Source organism: Callorhinchus milii, unplaced genomic scaffold (assembly GCF_018977255.1).
Source record: "Callorhinchus milii isolate IMCB2004 unplaced genomic scaffold, IMCB_Cmil_1.0 Scaffold9, whole genome shotgun sequence".
NCBI lineage: Eukaryota > Metazoa > Chordata > Chondrichthyes > Chimaeriformes > Callorhinchidae > Callorhinchus > Callorhinchus milii.
Genome location: NW_024704750.1, coordinates 5,606,970 through 5,631,656, shown reverse-complemented (window position 1 = coordinate 5,631,656; position 24,687 = coordinate 5,606,970). Strand labels below are relative to the sequence as shown.

The window sequence follows — 24,687 nt, the reverse complement described above, 5'->3', positions numbered from 1 at the left end:
TCCCGCTGTGATTGAATTCCACCTAAAAGACCCATCTCTCTGAATTCGCATTCCCCTCGGGCTCACACTCAGTTTGTGTAACACTCTTTGGGCCAATCTCCCCTCATGTGAAAGGTGATATGTAGTGTAAATTGTTGGTATTCACTCTACTACTCACCTTAGTCTCAAATAAAGGTTCATTGTCAACTGGACAAACTGGATTCTGATTCCTATGAAGAAAACAAAACAAAAAATAATCAGACAACCATAATCATTTATGGCCTAATGAAATACTACTAGTGTTTTGGTTTACGTAGTTTAAATCTTAATAGAAAACTCTGAGATTTTTGATTTCTAAACATCTTATTTAAAAGGACTTGAAACTACTTTCTTTAATAAAGAATTCCTTTTTCAGATTTAAAAAAAAATCTTTTTTTCCCTCTACAGTGATTGATGTAACGCGATTTCCACCTAATCTATAACATTCCATTCCAGTTAGATAGCACTTCAAGTTCACTTCAGACACGTTTATGTACTGTCTCTCAAAGGCATGCATTGTCTGAAAGCATTTGTTCTACATAAAATCTATGTCTATTCCTCCAATTCTGCACTAGGCATTTGCTTACGTCTAGTCAGAGTTAAAACATTACTTATTGACAAGATGTTAGACGTATACCTTAAATGAGGTCATCATGAATGTAAACTTGACTGTGAAATGATCTACTATCATAGAACAAATGTAACTTAGTTGAATACAGATTAGTAGGACTGATCACATTGCTTTTGATGAAAGCAACTGGAAAAAAGTGTATTTCAATAAAGAAGTCACTTTGATCCAAATCTCCTCAAGGTCACGATCTTCAACTGGTATACAACTAATAGTTTGTTAATACAATGATCTTCCAGGTTCTATGGACATTATTCCCTATGAAACCATGTTATTTAAGAGTCACTATATCCGGTCTAAAGCTTCAACCAAGAACAATAATTCGCTGTTTGAATGCAATTTGCACTATCAGTGACCAATTCTCATTACACAACGAACTGCACAAAGGAAAACAAAAAGTCATCTTACCGAAAAACGTTACTCAAGCAGCTTTCACAGAACCTGTGGCCACATTCAGTTTGCTTTGGATTGCAAAGTGCATGACGGCAATACTCGCATTTGTACTTCTCCTCCAGTTTAAGCAGAAACCTCTCCTTGAAGCCTCCATGCTTAGGCTCGATGGTGGCGCACAGTGACCTGCTATCTTGGGGATGAGAGACATTAGCTTGTTGCAGAGGTGACTGCAGAGAAAGCTGGTGCGACTCTATGTTTCTTCCGGCTGCCATGGCCTGTGGCCGTCCAAATCTGTAAAGCAAAGAAGCAACTTCTCAGTACGGACCATCAATGGACCATTTCTATTTGAAATTGATATTTTGTTACAAAAACTTGCACTTATTATAGCGCCATTCAAACGTCTCAAACCACCTCATAAACAGGTTGGGGATTCTTGAGCAGAGAGGATAAACCTGGTCATCGACATGGAATAATGTAAAGAGTGGGGTGGAAAGGCATTGTCCTTCCTCGCACTGTGGAACTCCCCAATGAAATAATGAGTTGTGGCTTGTGGAGCCTGAATCCATCTCTGTTGAGAAAAGGGATGGTCCAGGGTTTTGGTCACACACAAAGACCATGACGCAGCTACAGACTATTGGTTCATCTAAATTTCCCATCCAACTTCACAAAAGATTCCCTCAACATTTCAGTTTCGCCAACTTTGAGCTGTAAATCGTTTAATTTCCAGAAACTTGTCTGGTTCCTTTTTTGTAAAACAAACGCTTTAAAGTTCCTTGTTCCACCACCTGTGTCGGTAATTTGTTCTGTATTGCGCATTGCCCTTTTAAGGTAACAGAAACCCTTTTCTGCACTTCCCATTTAATTATATGGTCCTTATTGGTGTTTTCCAGCAGGGCAGGGAAAGAATTAAGCCAGGAGGAGCGACACTCCTGTTCTGGAATTGGATTACGACAGGATGCAAGAATTGTGAATTCAGAGAGGGAGAAGTGATAGAAAGGAATAAGTGGTTACATGTTCAAGTTGGATCTTTTCCGTTCCAAGCTTTATGTTCTCTTTGAAACTAAACACTTTTGAAATAAGGTCAGAAATTGGCCAGTAACAAAGCAATGAAGGGTTATACATCAGCATCTAAACAGGTAAGAGTTGAACACGATTCTAGGTGCAGCTTGCAAGACTCGAATGACAGGTGTAACAATCATTTTCTTTTGAAATATTTAGAAAATGAGTGAGGAAAGAGATATGCAGATGGGGTCGAAGTGGCCTGAGAAAAGAGCTATTTATCAGCTGGTTGAAGTTTCCGCAGAACTACTGACCATTTGACATATTTCAAGGAAGAGAAATTGGGCAAGTTGAATACACAGCACTACTTTACTCGGAAGCCTTCGCCTCTGCAGTATAACACAGTTCATCTATATCTATTTCTAAGAAGCTTGCAGTTCTTCCTTTATTATCCAATTAAAAGAATGAAGTCGTGCTAAATCTAATGTACTGAAATCTATTTTGTTTGCAAGAAATGTAGGAACGTTGAATTTAGCTGGTCGCTGGGAAAAGGGGGCAATGATAGTGAGGTGTAGAATGTAATCCTGGAGCCAGAGTACTATGTGTGATGGAATAGTTGGTTGGTTTGTGGTCAAACACGTTATACAGTGAGCTACTGATCTAGTGATAGGAAGGCATTGAAAAAAAACAGGTGTTTTCCAGTAGGGCAGGGAACATTGGGACAGCTAGACAAGCAAAGCCACCTCAATCACCTCCCATTTAATGGCCAGAGACAGATCCACAGACACGGTAACTGAAGGTCTTACAGTAAATGAACCAAAGAGAAAGCGAGTCAAATAAGACATTTTAAAATAAAATCTCCTGCAAGACATATCCACTCCCAAATATTTCAGCTGACAATAAGCTGGATAAATGCCGGAACAACGAATGCTGACATCACATAGCTGGTGGTGCCTGGAGTGGGTCACAACAATAGAGAGGGAGCGAGAAGAGGGGAAAACAGTAACAGCTTTCATATTTCATTTTCAGTCCACAACGGGTTTTTAATAATAATTTAAAAATCCCCCACCAGAAAACCAAAGTTACCACATATGCAGACCAAATATTGGTGTTTCTGGCACCTCACGTCAGCATCACACACACAGCCACATGAAGCCAGCACACAACGATATTTTCCACTACATATATCACTCATCTATGCGGTCTGAATAAGATTGCCAATTTAACACCATCAGCCAGAACACGGTATCTTTGCTCTCTGGCCTTACTCCATGAATTGCTGGGTTGAAACTACTCAAACACATTTCACGTAAAATCCCTTTCTAGGTTAGGCGTCAGCCTGGCTCAGTTGGATAGTATTCTCACAGCTTGATCAGACGTTCTGGTTCAGAAGGTTTAAACCACACATCAGATCTATGAGCTCATAATCTAGATCTAGACTGATTAACGCAGTGCTGGGACGAGGAGGGCTAGATTGTCTGAAATGCTACCCTCTGGATGCGATTCTAAATGTGAAGACGTGAGTTAAGTATTTCACTCCGCTATTCAAAAAGAGAAGGGAGTTTTCCCCCCGGTATCCTGGCCAAAATTCCTGCAAATATAATTGATTCATTGGCTTCATGGCTATCTGTCGGACATTGCTATTCCCAAACGAATTGTCGCAAACTGCTGCTCGCTGCATTCACTGACAAAATACAATCATTAATTATAATAATCCTTGCATTTGATATAGCGCCTTTTCACGTCTTCTAGACATCTCAAAGTGCTTCACAGAATAGACTGTAAAGTGAATTGACTATATTTGTGGGCAAAATGCGGCAGCCAATTGCGCACAGGAGTGTCCCACAAACAGTTGTAGATTGAAAATGACCAATTTATTATTGTTTTTTTTGAGGGGTTATCATCAGGTGTGTGGAGATAGGAAACTTGTCCAAGGTTTCACCCTGTGAGTATCAAACCCAGGTCTCTCACTTGTAAAGCGAGTGCTCTAACCACTGAGCTACAGGAATCCTCTTACTCTTTACAGAAACTTTGGGAAGCATTTTGAGACATTCAACATTATAGGTGCTATATCAAATGCAAGGATTATTTTTATTATCCAAAGTTTATAGCAATTTTTACATTTTAAAAGTTGCGTTCTATCATTTAAGTAGGCAAAGGTATCACATAAGTTTATGATTGTGCTCTAATGACCTCAGATTGTTGCGGTACTAATAGCTTCAGTGTATAGCTCTGCCAGGTGAATGTTCCTTGGTCTCCCATAACCTTAGGAGTATTGGCAGAAAAGATCTGACCTGAAATATACCAAAAGCCTTGTGAATGTTTTGTTGGCCAAAAGCCTGCTGACATTTCGTAAGATTAAATCTCAGGACTGGATAAGAGATCTGAAGGAAAGTCCCCTTTCCACAGAGTAGTGAGTTGCTTTTCCCACTCCAATAATAATAACAATCCTTGCATTTGATAAACAGAGGCATGTGGAGTAAGGAAACTTGCCCAACATTTCGCCCTGCCGGGAATCGAACCCAGGTCTCTCGCTTGCGAGTGCTCTAACCTCTGACTGCAGGAATCCCTCTGATCCTGTAAGTACATGTACATATCACAAGCATTTAAGAACAACTTACATTTATATAGCACTTTCTACGTCGGGAGGACATCTCAGTGTTTTGAGACGTTTTGAGATGCTATCCTACATGAAAGGTGCTACATGATAAATGCAAGTTGTTGCTGTTGTTTAACACAGGCTATTGGTAGTTTATGGATAATGCAACGACAAGCTGTGAAACATGAGAACCAATAATTCACAAGTGCCGTATTTTCCATTCCCCAGCGATCTGGAGTCACAATCCCATTTATAACCACTTTGTTTGGAGGGGTAGCGTTTACTTTTGCTCTATTGTAGGTTAAGCAATGGCCATATATATCACCAGTGTTACAAGACACCCGATTAAGTCTTCATCTTTCCCCATCTCTATCCCCTCCAGGTTTGCTCATTTCTAACTTTCTTTTTGCGTTATTTATTATTTTTTCAAAGGTTGACAACCCTGCCGGGCAAGAAGATTGAAAATTCACGTCAGCTGTTTCAAGTTACCACAAACCCTGCATGTGGTTGTCACTAATGCACTCAATCAGACGCTCGCTCTGAATTCATGACCTCCAGAGTTTGAAACACCCATGGCTCATTCATTTAAATCCCATCCAGCTCCACTGTTACCCTTTCATCTGCCTTCTAACAATCATCGCTAGATCTATGGTATCCCTCTGAGGAGAGAAGGGGAATTTGGCCTATTTCACTCTCGGGCAAGTCAGAACACAGGATAGTCCTGGCCGAGGTACAAAGCGTCCCGCGATTGGGGTTTTCCTCCTGATGTCTCATTGGGTAAATTGGGTAAATGCATGAATGACTGATCTGACATGAGTTAGTCAATTATTAGCCAGAGCAAAGCCAGCTACAACATTCTCGCGGAGGTAGAGGAGAGGGGGAAAGAGGAAAATTAGTCAGAAGGGGAAAAAACCGTACTATTTATGCTAACTTCATCGATATAAAATCTTTATGTGTAAAACATGGAGGGGTGCGGGAAAACCCCTCCGGAGACTTTATACTGCACTAACTGAGGTGGTTCAAAACTTTCTGTCCCAGGAGACTGAGACACATTTATTTACATTCCCTTCCAATAAATGAGAAACAATTTTGATAAGAGCTTCTCACACTTTGTAAATGGCACAGCGATTTTAACTCAAACAGGAATCGATCTGTTCAAAATCGGATAACTATGACACAAATAAATTCCATCCTTTAAAACCCTCTCAGGATGAGAATGTCTCACCTTATCAGACCTGTTCCGTATGCACAAAGAAAAATCCCGTATAGATCCAACTAATTGGCTTTCAGTAAGGTTTAGCTCCCTTTCCAGATAATTAATACCAATGCCCCTTTTTCCAGATTTCTTTCCAGTGGTGTTTGCTTGAGAGTTTTCCATGTTTACATCAGTCTTAATCAGTTCAATATGGATTTTTGTTGCTCTACTATACTCTACTTTCAGCCACTACGCCCCAAAGCTTTGGAACTCTCTCCCCCAATCCCTCCACTTTGCCCCCTCCTTCCACACTTTTAGATCACAACTGACGATCTTCCTCTTCAATCACGCTTATGGTCACCTCTTCCTCCTCCTCCCACCCTCTCCCCGATCAGGGATGATTCAACCTATCCATTACTTACTTAGCCGAACGGTGATAGGACTAATTACAAACCAGCAGTACTGCAGACAGGCTGGCTCCTGTCCTATTTAAAAATGTCTGTTTACCACATCAGAGTCGGGGAATCCCAGCTGGGAACGAGACCAAGTTCATACAGTATTTCCTTCCCTGTAAACAATCCAGGTACTTTCAGTTTGGGAAGTAAGATCTTCATAGAATTACTGCAGTTACTGCTGCTTCAGACAAAAATACTGCATCTAAATAAAACTGAAACTGTCGCAGATATTTGCAACTGTTCTGTGCGACGGCTCATTTGGGTAAATAAAAATAATAATCCTCGCATGTCATTCAATAATAATCCTTATCGCGTCGTCGAGACTTCTCAAAGCGCTTGGCAGAATACATTGTAAAGTGGAGTGACTGTATTTTGTGGGCGAAACGCGGCAGTCAATTATCCCACAAACAATCGTGGATGATTCAAGTGATGTGGTGCTGATGGATTTAAGACAAGGAAGTTTCTGGATTTCATTCTTGGTCTCTGTTGCCGCACGTACTTGATCTGAACGGCACAATTGGCCTCTTTGTCCCTGAACTCGGGGAGGTAGAGAAAAGTTTGTCAGATTCCTGTCCTTGATAACTTTGGAGTAAACCAAGTCTGGTGTGCAGTGTTTGGTACAGCAGCAGGACAAGCAGTGGGAACCAGATAATGTTCCAACTCTGTGGTTTTAGCTGGCCAAACTCCAGAAGCACCCCACCACGCACTCTTGCTCGGTATTGTCTTAGCCGAATACTCTCTGGAATAAAATAAGCAGAGGGCGTCCCTCTGGGGAGAGAGGCCATATCCCTTCCAGACACACGGAAATTTCGATGCATAGGTGGCATACATGTGTTGAAAGCTCAGTCTAGTTTGGAGTGATCCAAAAAAAAATAAACCTACATTACTCTTATATCCCACACACATCAATTGAATTCTTCACCAAGTAATGTGGCACAAATTGCTTCCACCATCTCCTTGGGTGGTCTAATCCACACATTCGCTACTATCTTTGCAATCTGTGTAAAATAATTAAACCGTGTGTCTGTTTTGTTTCTTCTGAGCTCGGGTCAGCGTCTTGGTGTCTAACATGCAATTTAAAGGTAGAAATTCACAAAGTGGGGAATAGGCAAACAATGGATCAGACATCACTCCAATGTCTCATATCCCATCCACTCTTGACTCACACAATGACTAATTTACTGGCTGTACATGTACAATTGTACTCAGCCTCACCACCACCAAAGAGAAACTTGACAAGAGGAACATATTGGTGCCTTACAATATGCTGCAACACTGACAAAAAACAAGGGTATTTACTCAAGACACTTCCTCTCCTCCATAATTTAATGTAGGTTACAAACATCTATTATACAAAAGCAAAGGCATGACTACCACCTTCAACCAGTTATCCCACGACATGCATGCATTTGATCATTGTCTGGTAATTCTATGTCCACGGGAATGTCGATTTAGTAACATTTTATCTTAACGACTTATTTTTGAGTCAAAGTCACCTTGTGTTGCACAATGTATCTGACATTATTGCCTAAAAAAATTACAGAAATATCCTGCTAGTCCTGTTACATTGCAAAACATTTTAATTTAGAGAGGAGCCCAGGAACTTAATGTGGCAGGCAAGTCTCTATCCTCCTGCAAAGCTCAAGGACTGGAGTTGCATGGCCCACAGCTGGAGATGCTAATGAAAGTTCCAACACCTTTCCACTAACACATGCGTCATACTGGGCAGAATACTGCATCACATTATACTCGCTCTTCATCTTGAAACATTCAAGTGTGGATGAAGAAAAAAAAATTGTTAAAATTCAGGTCGTTTTTCCCATTCCCCCAGAAAACGGTTAGTCAAGTAGCATCTTTATAGCTCTCAGTCAATGACTTTGCCAAGGTGATTTGACAAAATAATTCCAATGTCCTTTAGATGCATTAAAAGTCAAGCACACTATCAAATGACCTTTTACTATGTGAACTGATGCACTGTGGTAAAAGCACTCTCGCCGACTGATAATAGAGCATATTATTAATGTGATCTAATAAAAATAAGACCAACTGTTCTAAAAGAAAAGACCACAACACAGACCCTGGTCATAAATCTGCACTTAAAAGTCAAAAGATTATAGTTTGATTTATTTTCTATTTCATATCATTGCACCCGGGCACAATTATGGGGCATATTTATCTATAGATTTTCCGAGCTTTCTGACAGGACACCTAATAGCCAACAGGTAGAATCTGTACAGAAAATTCTTCCATCATTCCATCAAACTCTGCCTTCTTCGGTTGTGCCTGAACCATTCTGCACTGAAGCCTGACTGATAAGAATTGATCATGAAAGCTTCACTGAGTGTCCATGTGTTTTGCTCAGATAGCCAACAGAGCTGGACACAAAGATACATTTGGTGAAAGGAAACACTGCGGACACACATATAGAATCAGCAACCTCTAAAACCAGTGGCTAATACTTGTGGAGTCCTGTAGCTCAGTGGTTAGAGCACTCGCCTTGCAAGCGAGAGACCTGGGTTCAATTTTAGGCACAGGGTGAAACCTTGGGCAAGTTTCCTTACTCCACACGCCTAATAATAGTCCCTCCAAAATAAAGTAATAAATTGGTCATTTTCAATCCACGACTGTTTGTGGGACACTGCTGTGTGCAATTGGCTGCCCCGTTTCGCTCACAAATATACGGCCAATACACTTTACAGTCTATTCTGTGAAACGCTTTGAGACATCGAGAAGATGTGAAAAGTGCAATATCAAATGCAAGGATTATTATTATTATTATTACTATACATCTTTTATCCATTCCGTGGAGTCCTGTAACTTACTAGTTAGAGCACTTGCCTTACAAACTAGAGGACCTGGGTTCAATCCCTGGGCAGATCAAAACACTGTCCGAGTTTACTTATTCCACATGCCTCTGTTCATCTAGCGGTAAGTAGGAACCCGGGTGTTAGTCGATTGGCGGATCGCTTTTCCGGAGGTAATAATTCCTTAAATATATATAAATAAATAATCATTTGGTCATTCAGTCCATGACTGTTTTTGGAACACTGCTGTGCACAATTGGCTGCCGCGTTTCACCCACAAATTACACAGTCAATTCACTTTACCGTACCTTCTGTGAAGCGCTTTGAGAGACGTCTCCAAGATGTGATATTACACTACATTAATTGCAAGGATTATTACAATTCAATATTATGAAACAAAATGTATAGTTAAATCCCAAGCAGGAGATTTTTTTGAAAAAAGCTTTCCCTTACCTGAAAGTGCCGAAAGCCTTTGTACTCTCAAAAACTGAAACAATGGATAAATGGATCTTAAAGGGGAACTATCATGTACTGTAGCTGGGGAGTTTCCAAGGGATACAGTTCCTGGTACAGTCAGGACAGTCGATGCTAAATTTCCCCCAAAAACGTACTTAGGGAAAGTTCCCAATTTTGATGACACACTGTCTGGTAAACTTTGAACTTGTATTTCATTGGTTTAACTAACTGATACCGTATTGAATCAACCGCAATGCTGTACGGTTAAAACAAATGAGCAATCTGTACAGGCAGCCACACCATCAACATAGTTTAAGGCTATTTTGTGCTGTGAGCCGTTACAAAATGAATTGAGACTCCCAAACTCATTTCACAGAAGACCCTCCTGAGCTAGAGTTGGAAATCGATGGATTCAAACTCAGGTCCCAAGACGTGAAAGGGCATCGTGTAACTAAACATCTTGCAGATAGTTTAGAAAAGGTCTGCGCATCATGACATTAACAAACCTCATCACTGAGCAAGACTGATAACTATTATTCTTCACTGCCTCTCTGAACAAAGTCTGCATTTAATTAGCAACCATGTAACACAGTGCTTGTCCAGTTAGGTGATCCCTCCTCAGAAAATATCTACACCTCTAAGTTTTGTTTGGATGATTGCAGAGTTTCCTGACTTTTTACTAGTGGTGTCTGGTCATAGTAAGTTCATCCCCCAAAATAGCTTCTGCTTACATTGTGCATTAGCCTAAAGAGACGGACTATTTTGTTGTTGCTGTACAGCAGCAATGATTTGTCTTACAAGAGGTTCCCACGTGCAATATAGTATGAGAATTTCAGATCAATGTTCCAGGAACACAAACCCTATTGCTTTGTCGGCTTTCAGCCATTGAAGGTGCACAAAGAGTTTCGCCACATCTTCTCGAGCGCTTGGAAAACCGATGCTGAAATTAATACAGCAAGAGATATTAGAAATTTAACCTTCTGCAATGACGCTCTCTCAGTTTCAGCCGAAGAAATGAATCATCTCAGACTGCGTTGAAGTTGGACAGCAGGTTATTAGTTCTTTATGAAAATCTGAGACGTGCTAAAGACTGTGTGTCAACCATTAATGATTTCCCGTTGGTAGAGAGGCTGGTAGTAACCAGCATTGTTTTATGTGATACGATAGCAAAAGCAAAGCTCAAATGGAAAGACAGAAAGAAAACAAAAATAAGTTCCCTTATCTCTTCCGTTTTGCTGCTCTGAACGAAGTCACTCGTTGCAATTCCAAGGGCAGTGGAAGCCCTCGGACATCTTATGAAGGGGTTTATCCTTCACGTGCGAGGCAAGATGGCGACACTAGTGGATTACTGAAACAATGGGTGGGTGGGAGGGAGGTCATCACAACCAAGTCCAATCCAATCCTCATCTGACATTCATTAGTAGTAGTTTCGGAGGGTGAGGGAAGAAGTAGGTTGGTTCATTTTGTTGCCCCCCACTCCATCCCCTTCCTGCCTAAAGATGCTGAGGCCAACTGAGCAGCACGATAATCGTGTGAGATCTGTTAGATGAAACCTGGGGTTTTCCTAGTCTGTGTGGTTCAGCAGCACATCTTTCCGCTGAGCCGCTGGAGGTGCCCACTCAGGTAAATGAAAGAAAAAAAACTCCCCATCCTAACGTTCACCCTCCTCCAAGATAGTCTGGACTCAACTCAAAGGCCAGGATCAGTGGGGCTATCCCCCAGCCAGCCTCCATCACGAGGAGGGAAGAAAACAAACAATTTCACAGCTTTTACAGATAAGATACCTCCTCAGAAAATCAGTTTCCTAACTCGAAGCGAATTCGACATAGGCGTTTTCTGCAGGGGTTGAATGTGTAAACGCACAGAGGTCATCAATCGCTTTTTTTTGCCAGGCCTCGCCACCGAGGTCAACTCGAAAACCAACTCACTTATTTTTAAAAAAAAAAAAAAAAATTGCCATTCCCATTTCAACGTTCCCCACCATTGGCAACATTCCAGACCCGACATCCTTCTGACAAACACGTTTCAATTCCTGTCCAACGTTACCACTTGCACACCGCATGAATCAATAATCCTGTACAAAAGAAGCAAGACTTGCGTCTTAATCTCTTGCCAGAACAGGACCTGCATAGAGTATAATATTAAAGAATTTAGTCTTGTAACTCCCCAACTGGCAGTTCTCTAGGGGGCAAGTACAGTTTTTCTGTGAGATGGTGGAACACTCATTTGCTCCCTGCGAAGGAAATTTTTTTGCTGAAAAGGTTAAGGGGATGTGGCTGCTCTCTTTATAATCCATTGGCAATGCAGACTGCAAATTAGATAAAGGGTGTAAGGTACTACTTTCAAGCCTAGGGAAATCCCGGACCTAACTGTTTTTGTTAAAAAAAAATCAATGCAAATAACAGCTTCTGAGAACAAGCAAATAGCCGTTTAGATTCATGTAGTAAAGGTAACAGACTAGTTATCGCTGAAAACCCTCCTCACAAAATGCTTCGCTTGCCCCATGGCAACTAGTTTGCTGAAAAGCATAAGGAGGTCAGTGGCAAGCTTGTCCAGTTTCCTCATTCTACATAGCACAAAGGTCATGAATACTTAGTGATACTTGATCACAAAGGCTAGATTGGACCAAGAGTCAGTGTGAGAAGCGCAGACATGCTCAATACGTCAATCAGGATATGTTACCTCGAAATAATGAACACACAGAAATGCAGCTTTCAAAAACGTCTGTTCAGCTACAATGCAAAACCACCCAATTCATCTGTGGAGTGATTTGAATATGAGGCTGCAGACCCACTCAGCGCACTGCCAAGTCATATTCTTACAGCTCAAAGACTTTTGAGAGATGACAAAGTAATTTAAATATATATATGGCAGCTGCATTTATTTGAAAAGAATGAGTTACTGACGTCTCAGGCTATCATCATTTTCAGTCTGAAATGATTCACGAATGACACGGTTCATTATCGAGAGGGGGTCTGACATTCCCATAGGCTAGACTGGCTGACTCAAGAGCCAGAAAATGTTCAGACTGCAATTAACGCTCTCAACTGCAGATTTGTGCCACGTGTCACATCCAGAGCCCTTTTTTGTGCTTTAAAAATGTTGAGACATCACTAGATAATGCTGATGGGTGTTGTGGATGTCAATGACTGGAAAGGATCTGTGGCATTCAATAAAGATTTCGAAGCAAAGACGTGTGAGCCAAATGATAGTCAGAAGTTACCAAACAGATGTAGATCCATCTATTCTGAAAGCACCACAGACTCAGATCGGAAAGGTCCGATTGCCTGGAATTGCCCCAAAGCCTTTCTTATATGACAAATCTTCTGCATTTGCTTCAAAACTAGAATAACCCAGGTGAATGCCCCCACAGCAGTCAGCAAATGAGTGATCCCTAAAGCAGCGCCACTGGTGAACTGGTATAAGTTATTCCAGCCCGTAAAAGTAAAGTTGTCATTACAAACAGACTTTTTTTACCATATGATGCATCTTTGGACCAGAGCAAAGGGTTGGGATCATGGGGGTTTGAGGGCAGGGAGGGTAGGGATAGGTGGGTGGCTGAAGGAGCGATCGAAGAGAATTGTCTTGAGACGTGCCTTTAAGGAGTCAAGGGATGGAAGTATGATGACGTCTGACAGACATTCTGTCAGGACAGCGGTGGCCCTGGAGTCGAGGGTGGTGGCGGGGAGTTGGGGTTGGGTGTCATCCGCATACATGTGGAAGTTGACCCTATGTCTGCGGATGATGTAACCAAGAGGGAACATGTACCAGTCAAGGACAGAGCCGTGGGTTGAGTTGAGAGGAGAGGTGGCGGTGGAGGATAGAGTGGTCAATAGTGTCAAAGGCAGCAGAGAGGTCAAGGAGGAAGAGGAGGCAGAGGGAGCCCTGGTCTGAGATGGACAACATGTCATTTGTCACTCTGACCAAGGCTGTTTCTGTGCTGTGGCAGCACTGTATCCTGATTGGAGGGGTTTGTTGAGGGCTTGGTGATAAGAGGAAGGCGCAAAGCTGGGTAGCAGTTGGAAGGGCAGAACAAAATAATAAAAGCAGAGGTCATTCATCAAGCTCATGCATTTTGGGAAACTGTTCATCATTCTATCTTCCCTTTCCCTCCCCCTACCATATACTATTTTTCAATTGAAAGAACCAGCGACCTAATTTGCTTTAGCTTTCAGTTGTTGCCATTCATGAGCTGCCCACCAGGGGGGCTGATTAACTTCTCATATATTGTACTTCCCTCCCACTAATCACATTTCCATAGCCCAGAGACATTCCCATCTACATTCCCTCCTACACAGTGCAAAGCAGTATCCGATGTTTATTGAAATGAAGCCATTATTATAACTTCTCATTCAGAATCATGAGCATCGACTACACAGATTTACTTAAGATTTAGCATCAACTGCACGATCCTTACTCAAGGACAGATGTACAGTATGGATTGAATGCTTTGTGTAAAATTGTGTAAAAAAAGTAAAATTCATAGATTACCGAACCACTTCTGCCTATGAGGCTGGTTATTGTCTAACAACTGTCAACATACTCTCGCAGTTTTTACTGAGCTCCTCAGACTTCAGTTGTCGATTTCTCGAATTTGTAACTTCAAACCATCTCATTCACCAGTGTCATGCTAAACACACACACACACACACAACCCTACATGTTCACCTACAAGTTACACAGTCACTATACTTCACCATAAATCCTGAGAGGTGCCTAGAGACATCCTCACAATTTTAAAAGTGCAAAAAACATCAGTTGGCAATCCCATTTGAGATGATGATAAAAAAGCACTTTCCATTCACTGAATAAAATTTGAACTCAGGGAGACTGTACATTTCAGCAGCTCTCAGCAAGTTACCTTATTCATGGGTGGTGTCAGTGGAGGTGGGAGAGGTGTCAGTGGGGGTGGGGGGAAAAAAAAGAGGAGGGTGGCTCAAGACGAAGACTAATGTTTTCCTCCCACAGATGTACGACGCGTGCTGACCAGTCATAAGGACAATTGACTTGCGTTGCACTGCCCCCACCTTCATCTGGTAGAGGAGAAACCTTGTGGAATAATGAGTCAACAAGGACTGAACGGGAAGGGATGCCGTGGGAAGAAGAAGTAGGAACTTTAGATGCAGCGAAAAATATTAGTTTCCCCTATTTCCAGGCCCCTGCCATGTTACTCAAAAGTGTCCTTAGGTATGAGGACTCCTCCTCTAGCTTCACAATGCAAAGCCGAGCTGATTGCACCAGCAGTGTTTCTCACGCAGAATCACAAGGAACTTTAATCAAGATTTGATTTCAAAGTGATTAGCAAAAAATCATCCACACTAGGAGTGACGTTGTTTGCTGTCCCCACTTCAATTTGCATGCTATGGTATGTGCGTACCGTACCCAAGTGACCTTCAGACATAACTAACAGGTTATTTAACTTTGAAAACCATCGCAATCAAGCCCAGTCCCACAACAACAACTTGTATTTATGCAGCAACCCTCACACAGGGTGGCGATTCCAGAGCGCTTAACAGTGGCGGAGCACAACGCCAAGGTGGGGGGAGTTGACCATAAGCACGTTCGAAGAGGAAGGTCTTCAGGCGCAACCTGAAGGTGGGGAAGGAAGGGGCAGAAGGGATTGAAAGAGAGTGTTCCAGAATTTCAAGGGGTAATGGCTGAAAGAGCGGACACCGATGGTGGAACAGAGGTCACAAAGGCACAATCGCCCAACATCCACATACATCGTTTCCAGCAAAGCTAACAATCAGAACAAAACTGTCCGCTTATTTTTGAACAAGTCACAGACTTATTTCATGGGTAACTTCAGTGGGCTAAATATTGCTACAGCACATCGCATGGAGTCCCAGCCTCATGCTTAAAGTACATTCACCAGTATAAAGCCCATTCACCAGCATGATTTTTAAAAAATTAACTAGGATTCCAAGTCGCATTCAACCATCAAAAAACTTTATTCTGTTCACCTTCGGTGCTAAACATCTAAACCCTACAACTTGTTGCTTTAGAAAACCCGAAAATGTTCGTCCCAAAGCCTGAAAAGCAAGGAGTCAACATCCTGCCCGACCATAAAAGATTATTAGCAGCAATTTCTTATGACTCGTTCATAAAATGAATAGGAACTTTAAAGTGAAATCTTTTAGCTTTTTCCTAATTTAACAAGTGCGGTAACTTGTACGGTTTGCTATTACGTTGGGCAAGTTTCCTTATGCCACACGTCTCTGTTTACCTTTAGTAGTAAGTAGGAAGCCTGTTGTTAGTTGATTGGAGGATCACTTTTCCGGGGGTAATAACTCCTTCAGAATAAATAAAAATAATTTGGTCACTCAATCCACGACTGTTTGTGGGACACTGCTGTGCGCAATTGGCTGCCGCGTTTCGTTCACAAAATATACAGTCAATTCACTTTACGGTATATTCTGTGAAGCATTTTGAGACGTCTGGAAGATGTGAAAAAGGCTTTATATCAAATGCAAGGATTATTCTTATTACAAATCTCTTCCTTTCCAAAAAAAAGAGAAAGCTATTTTAAAGGCAGTCACCCCATTTCTAATCCTACATGGAGTTCAGATAATCAAAACAGTAAAATCTTCCCCATGCTATTTTTAAAGAAATGATCAAGCCATTTCAAAAGGTTCCATGACTCTAGTCGCTTCTAAAGATTACAATGGTGAGGAGTGGCTTGACCTTTTTTAACGTAACTTCAAAGGACTTTACTACCTATCACAGTATGACGATACAACACGTCACACACATGTTTTTCTATCTTTAAATGTTTTCCAACGTATATTATGGAAAGAATAAAAAAAATCCAAAGCCCACGGAAAGATGGAATGGAAAGCAAAATAACATATATATTAAACGTCACGAGCATCAGCTTTTCACATCACGATACTTGCAAAAATGATTTTACACTAAGAATACATACATTTCTTTCCTTACAATTTTACCCACTCTTGTCCCAAAGGTGTATAGTTCCAATAGGCCTAACCATGTCACTTAAATGGCCATTCTTCACTTGAGAGTTGTAGACAGCGACTGTGGCAGAGATTGGGTTTGGCCACCCTTCACGAAACATTACACTGAATTTTTTTTTGAAACATTTCCGGGATTTAATGTTGAAAATGCAAAACATGCGAATCTTTAACCACAATTCATCTTAATTTTATAATCGGGGGGTCTCCCCGATGACTCGGTGGGTGAATATGCTAAATGGTTTGATACAAAACGATACAGATCAGGAAGGTCTCAGGTTGAAACCTTGGGGTGCGCTTTTTCAACTTGATCTCAATTGAGGATGGAATAGGGATACCACAAATGACTTCAGCATCCCACGAATAGGAGGGAAAGAACTGGAGTTTCCAATGCCAGTCATTATCTCGGGACTTTTCTGGAAATTACGCATGTGTAGATTGCGTGTACCCCTCCATGGTTGATACAGTAATACTCATTGTCCTATCTATCTTAGAATAATTGATACTTGCGACAGGTAATGCAGGGTTTTTTTTTTGGTATCCATTGAACAATATACTTCAATCGCAAGCTGCCACCTTCAGGGGAGAAGACAAAACTATTTACAATGAAGCACTTTTTATTTGTGAAGAAAATTGAATTGAGTGAGTTCAAATTTTCGGCCCTCACTTTCTTTAGCCATTGATTTCTGTGCCTTGACTCTCTAAACAAAAGAATAAGCAAGTAAAACTGTCCGTCCACACCATCTATAGCAGTGCAAAGCAGTCAAACTAGCAAAGCTAGGATACAGGGTCCTGTCTTTTTCTGGGGAGACAGCGAGCTCACAAACAGTGAGTTAAGAACCGGAACATTTCTGACATCCCAGCACAAGTTTGTTTTGACTTAGAATGTCATCCTGGGCCAAGTATTCAATCTCCAAAGTATTACACTTATACGAACTTCTCCCTCGGTACTCAATGCAACCATTATCACAGCTAATTCATACTGTTTGGACCTCAAACACACAAAGTACTGTACAGCATAATAGTGAAATAGAAATAATAATAATCCTCGCATTTGATATAGCGCTTTTCACGTCGGGAGGACGTCCCAAAGCGCTTCACAGAACACACTGTAAAGTGAATTGACTGTATATTTGTGGGCGAACGCGGCAGCCAATTGCGCACAGCAATGTCCCACAAAGAGTCGTAGATTGAAAATGACCAATTTATTATTGTTTTTGGTTTTGGAGGGATTATTATTAGGCTCTGTGTGGAGTAAGGAAACTTGCCCAAGGTTTCGCCCTCTGCCTGGAATTGAACTCAGGTCTCTCGCTTGCAAAGCGAGTGCTCTAACCACTGAGCTACAGGACTCCACAAACTTATTGAGATAATAATTACTTTCCAACCCAAGATCCACTGTTAAGGTTAACTGCAAGATGATAGTGGTTTGATAGTCTCTTTCCAAGCTTAATTTTTTTTTAAACCCCAATATCAAAAGGACTCTCATTTGAAGCTTAAACTTGGAATTGCTCATGCAAGTACTGTGGCTTGAAAGTTGACTTATATCTGCAATAGTTGTGGACAGATACACACTGCAGGTGTTTTCAGCAGCCCATCTCTAGACTTGGCTGACACCACATGGTCCACAGGTGCTGGTACCATTGTGAACCATTATAATCCTCAACTGCAATAAGTCATTAAGTTCTTCAATGGCAGAGAAAAGGCCTATGTACAAACATACAGGGCTGAGTGGAAAAAGCTCGGCACAAGTCAACATGCAAAGCTTCCCTTAGGGAAGACAGCAATATCTACAGTAATATTTAACTAGGGAGGAAGATAGATCATAATATATCGACTCTTCGTACAGGTTACCAACACAGCAGCAAGTGTGGACAGCTCTGTTTTTCTTCTCATGCAGACTACTTACATGTACAAGGCAGACTGATTTTTAAAAAGTTAAATCCCCCTCTTTTGTTGTTACTTGGGAGGATGAAGAAAAAAAACAGCCACTCCACTTTACAGTATATGCTGTGAAGTGTTTCGAGACATGCTCCTGACGTAAAAGGCATTATATCAAACGCAAGTATTAATTATTAAGATTATTATATTATTAAGTAAATCCCACTTCATACAAACCTAGGTTCATACAAAGCAGGGGATTTACTAGCAGATTCCATTGGTTTACCTTTAACAGTAAACAGAATTCAAAAGAAGTCAATGGCACAGCCATCCTAAACTAAAGGACGTTTAAAAAAATCCATTCTGCTAAAAGCTGTGTGTATGGCAAAACCTCAATAGAATCGATGATATCTGCCACTCATTATTGGAAAACACTCTTCAGCATAAAATGTAGAACCATAGAAAATGATAGCACACGAGGAGGCTATTCGGCCCAGCGCACCTGTCTGCGTTGGCTCTCTCAAATAGCTATTCATTCAGTCTCCTTCTCGTGCCTTTCTCCATACTCTTATTGCCGTCCCTTCTGTTTCTGAGCGAGGGGTTTCCAGTTTCATTGTGTACTTGAGATTTTAAAAGACGTAGAGTCGGATTTTAAAACGTGACAGGACAAAACACTTTTAAAAGCAGACTTTAGGGCCTACGCTCAAGCCTCAAGTCATTCTGACGAGCAACAACAGACAGTTAGCCACAACAGTAAAAATACATCAAGCACAGCAAACATTCACCCTATTCTGTGGATCCCATCACTAACATAACGACGGCTTGTAGAGCGCCCTTCACGCGGGTCGTGTCTCCGAGAGCTTAAACATCCCAAGATTGGTTCGGATGAAGACCCTTTGGCCAATTCCCACTGCAGTACCGAACAACAACAAACACGGTTCGAAAACAAAACACCGACCAGAATCAACACAAGACACATCGGTTCGAACTTCAGGAAGACATTATCCACCAGATCCACACACACCGCAGCTCACACGCTCAGAGCTCACAGCACTCGGTGTGTGTGTGTGTCCGGTCGCACTGAGCGTCAAGAACCAAATGTGTGTGGAATACCCTTTTGTGACCATTCACTCGTCACCAGAGTGGAGTGATGCTCAGGGAAAGCGCCAAAGGTGTTCTGTAACAACCTGAAGGCCAAAAATCAGACAGACAGACAAACAGACACACAGACACACAGACAGACACACACAGACACACACACAGACACACACAGACAAACACACACACACACAGACAGACACACAGACAGACACACACAGACAGACACAGACAGACACAGACAGACAGACACACACACAGACACACAGACAGACACACACACAGACACACACACAGAGACACACACACAAACCAAATAAAAAAAAGTGAATTGAAACGGTTGAAGCTGAAAAAAAAACTGAATGCAGAGAAAGAGCAAAGAGGACTCTGTAGCCTGTGCTGAGGGGGAGGGGAGGGGGGGGGGGGGGAGGGGAGGGGGGGGGGGAGTGGGGGCTTTCCCCCACTTTTGGAATTGCACGTTATATACAGTCACTACAGTCCGCCTCCCGATCCTGTAGGACCCCAGAAGTCTCCCTCCATGAACGCCTATCCGAACACAGGAGAGAAGCGGTGACCCCCCCCCCCCCACAGGGCCGGGACCCCCCCCACAGGGCCGGGACCCCCCCCACAGGGCCGGGACCCCCCCCCCCACAGGGCCGGGACCCCCCCCCCCCCCCCACAGGGCCGGACCCCCCCCCCCACAGGGCCGGGACCCCCCCACAGGGCCGGGACCCCCCCCACAGGGCCGGGACCCCCCCCCCACAGGGCCGGGACCCCCCCCCCACAGGGCCGGGACCCCCCCCACAGGGCCGGGACCCCCCCCCCCCACAGGGCCGGGACCCCCCCCCCCCCACAGGGCCGGGACCCCCCACAGGGCCGGGACCCCCCCCCACAGGGCCGGGACCCCCCCCCCCCCACAGGGCCGGGACCCCCCCCCCCACAGGGCCGGGACCCCCCGCGCAACGCCCAAGGTCCGGTCTCTGTGTTTGCAATGACATGGACTGACCCCAAACTCTGGGCTCTGATCTTCATCCGAAAGCCCGAACCCCCCCACTGCCCCCCTCTGCCCCCTCTCCCCCCCCACTGCCCCCCTCCCCTGCACTGCCCTCCCCCCACTGCCCCCCCTCTCCCCCACTGCCCCCCTCCCCCCTGCCCCCTCCCCCCTCTGCCCCCCCTCCCCACTGCCCCCCCTCCCCAACACCACCCAAACAAAATAAAAACAATCGGCCACTGGGTTTTGCAGCCTTTAATTCCCCTCTTTCTCTCTCTCTCTCTCTCTCTTTCTGTCTCTCCAAAACCCGACGCTCACTCCCGACTCTGTGTCGGTGTCGGTGAGTGTCTCTCTCTCTCTCTCTCTCACACACACACACACACACAGACGGCGTTGCGACCGGAAAACGGCTATGGCTCTGGTACAAGATTTATAGATATATATTTTTTAAAAAATAGAGAGAGAGATATATATATATATACACACACACACACACACACATGTATACACATATATATGGTATGTACACAATAATCGGGAAAAAAAAAAGGAAAGGCACCTCTGATTCATTGCTGTCATTTTGAACACTTTGCACAGAAAAGGGTCGATTGCATAATGTTAAAATGCCCCATTTTTTTCTGCTACTGCCACTGCCGCCGCCGCCGCCGCCAACACCACCACCAGCGCCGACCCATTCGGTGCAGCGAGTGAGTTGAGTGAGTGAGTGAGTGACTGACTCTCTCTCTCTCTCTATAGCCTTTGGAAAGCCCCTTTTTTAGTCAATATCACTTCCTCTGACTCTGGAAATCCCCTTCGCTCAACAATATAACACCCAACAGCGGCAGCAAAAGGGGGTGAGGGGTGGAGTGAGAGAGGGGATAATAATTGGGGGTACAAATGCTTAACAGTGGGACCTTATCCTGTGTGTGTGTGTGTGTGTGTGTGTGAGGGGTGTGTGTGGGGTGTGGGTGGGGGTCTCACCAGGATGTCCCCCCCACCCACACCCCCCCACACCCCAGAAAAAAAATGATTGGGATTGTATTGCTATTTAAATTTAATTGCACGATTGCATATTTTTTTTTGCACGACTCGTAAAGGTGACTGCACTCTCATTAAAACAAACCCCCCACTCCCCCCCACCCCCACCCACCCCCCAAAAAAAAACACACACACACACACACACTCACTCTACTCACTCACTCACTCACTCACAGGGTTTGCCATATTTGGGTGTTTATTTCTCTTTTTTGGGGTTTTTTTTTTTTTTGCGCGCGCGGTGGTGGTGGTGGTGGTTCGAGTTAAATTGAGAAATCGTGGGCTGCAAAAAAGAAATCCGAGCGAAATGTTTCACCAGAGCTCCTGACGCTCAGAGATGGTCCCCTCCAGAAGTCCAGCGTTCGAAATAACCAGAGAGATGTCTGTCTCTGGAATTAATGAGGTAATTTTTTTTAATATACATCTGTGTGTGTGTGTGTGTGTGTGTGTGTCTGTGTGTGTGTGTGCAACACATCCTGTCATGTCACTTGGGTGAGGTGGGGACCAGTGTCCCCTCCCTGATTAGGTGGCATTTCCCTCCATTCAAATACTCCCAAGTAAAAGCTGACTCACTCACACAGTCACACACTCACTCATTCATTCACACACTCACTCATTCACTCACTCACACACTCACTCATTCACTCACACACTCACACACACACTCATTCACTCACACACTCATTCACACACACACTCATTCACTCACACACTCACTCATTCACTCACACACTCACTCACTCATTCACTCACACACTCACTCACACACTCACTCACACGTACTCATCCACTCACTCACACACTCACTCATCCACTCACACACACTCACACACTCACTCATTCACTCACACACTCACTCATTCACTCACACACTCACTCACTCACTTACTCATTCACACACACTCACTCATTCACTCACACACTCAGTCATTCACTCACTCACACACTCACTCATTCACTCACACACTCATTCACTCACTCACTCACTCATTCACACACAGGGGAACCAAAAAAAAAATTTTGATAAATAAAGGTTAAAAAAAACAAATATTTGGTCAAGGTGTTTTTTTTCCCCCCAAAAAAAGTTCCTTCAATGTTCTTCCCCTCCTCCCTCCCCCAAGTTTCTCCACTCCCAATGGTACTGACTCATGGCTGGAACCCGGTTCCACGAGCGTGGCCACCTCCAGTCCTTTGCGCTGGTTGCTATTCGCCCTTTTGCGTGGATTCGGGGAGGATTGATGGGCAATTCCACCGCAGGGCTTCATCACAAAGGAGTACCCCCTCTGACATCCACACCTTCCACCGGAGGTCACTAGGTGGCGACCTGGAATGGGAGCCCTGTCTGGTTTGGGAGTGTTTCAAACAACAACAACAACAAATGTCATCTGTAGAGCGCCTTTCACGTCAGGAGGACGTCCCAAGGCGCTGGACGGTCCGGGATCCGCACCCGAGCTGGTGATTGGGAGTAGGAGGGTGAATCATTCTAACTAGGAAGGGTCACTACTGGGTTCCTGTTACTCAGTGGCATCAGATGGTGTAAACTCCGTAAACCCATTACCCCAATCCTCGTCAGGCTCCCTGTTCCCCAAACGAATCACCTTAAACAACAACAAGATTACATTTGGATCGCGTCTTTCAACTTAAAAGGTGCTCACTCACACATACAAATCGCTTCACGTCCCAGCATCTTCCTATTTCTCTGATCTGCTTGTACCCCGCTTCTCTGCCCACCCCCTCTGCTAACACAGGTCCCGCTGAATAATTCTTCACCCCCACCCTATGAGAATTGGTGGCCGAGAGTCAGTCATTTTGCCTCTCCCAGCCTCTAATCCTCTGCCAATGCCCCCTCTCTATCTATCTTCAAACACCACCTTGATACCTGCCTCTTTGACAGTGTTTATGGTCACCGCAACTTCCTCCTTGCCCGGCATCCAAACATTGAGTGAAGTGATCAGAGCTGTTATTCCTACCAATAAAGCCTATATAAATACAAGTTGATGCTTTTCCTTTCCTTACTCAAGGATGCTGAGGCCATCACTCTGGTTGAGATCTGCTAACTCAGCACTAAGTACAGATGATGCAGATTAAACGTGCAAACTTCCTGGCACACATATGGTTCAGTTTCATAATGGTTCTGAACTTCCTGGCAAAATTATTAAGGGGACCTCCCTTTATTTCTATTGAATTGTAATCTATAATGTTACCAACTTGGACTGGGATAATCTTATCCTGAAACCCCCTTTGAGCAAAAAGTCAGATGGAAACTTTGGAAACTGCACCCAATACAGGAGAAATGGTTAAGAAATCAGGTGCTTAGAAGTCAAATAAAAACTTGCAACTGCAGGAAACATTGCACTTAGCCTGGCCCCCAGGTGAGGTGTTTGAAATCAATCAGGCTGTCTGGGATGTTCAGAGCAAATAAAGGAAGGAGACAAAGAAAATAAACAAGTCTATCCCACTCTGCTCTTGCTCACCTCCAGCAGTTGGTCCAAGTGCAAGTCAAACTAACCTGCATGTCTACTTGATTAATTATTACTATTTGGTTGAGTATTACTGTATTTTATATTACAATAATAATAATCCTTGCATTTGATATGAGTCCTTATTTCGTTGTTGGGACATCTCAAAGCACTTCACAGAATATATTGTAAAGTGGATTGACTATGTATTTTGTAGGCAAAAGACAACATCCAATTGCACACAGCGGTGTCCCACAAACAATCGTGGATTGAGTGAACAAATCGTTCTTTGAAGGATTATTTATGAGGGTGGAAATCAACTAACAACCAGCTTCCTACTTACTGCTAGGTAAACGGAGGTGTGTGGCGTAAGGAAACTCGCCCAAGGTTTCGTTCTTGGGTTATTGAACCTGGGTTATATAGATGGATAGCGAGATTGGAGAAATCCCAGGTTAATTAATACATTTCTAAGTAGATTTCTTCTTATAGGCAGGACACCACAAAGGGGGAAGGGAAGAGATTGTTTGGTTAGTTTAAAAAAAACACAATAATAAGTTAGAAATAATAAGTAGTTGTGATCCAGCAATATGCTGTGTAACTGCTTTGAGGGTTACAGACTCAAACTTGAAATTCCTCACTAGACCTGTCTAACTGCACCGTGAGCAGGCACAGTCCGCGGTGTATATGAGGGAAATTGGAAAGAAAATT

The 24,687-nt window shown here is 43.2% G+C and overlaps 1 protein-coding gene across 1 annotated transcript in view; it reads right to left on the bottom strand.

Annotated features, from left to right (window-relative positions):
- Positions 1-21,162, bottom strand: part of traf3 (TNF receptor-associated factor 3) — a 30,705-nt gene extending 9,543 nt beyond the window's left edge. Inside the window, exons 1-3 of the mRNA XM_042338239.1 lie at positions 21,045-21,162; positions 1,055-1,330; positions 158-209 (exon numbers count right to left, since the gene is read on the bottom strand). Of these exons, the coding sequence (XP_042194173.1) occupies positions 158-209; positions 1,055-1,330; positions 21,045-21,064 (348 nt within the window). The 5' untranslated portion in view covers positions 21,065-21,162. The remainder of the gene's footprint in view (positions 1-157; positions 210-1,054; positions 1,331-21,044) is intronic.
- Between the last annotated feature and the right edge of the window lie 3,525 nt (positions 21,163-24,687).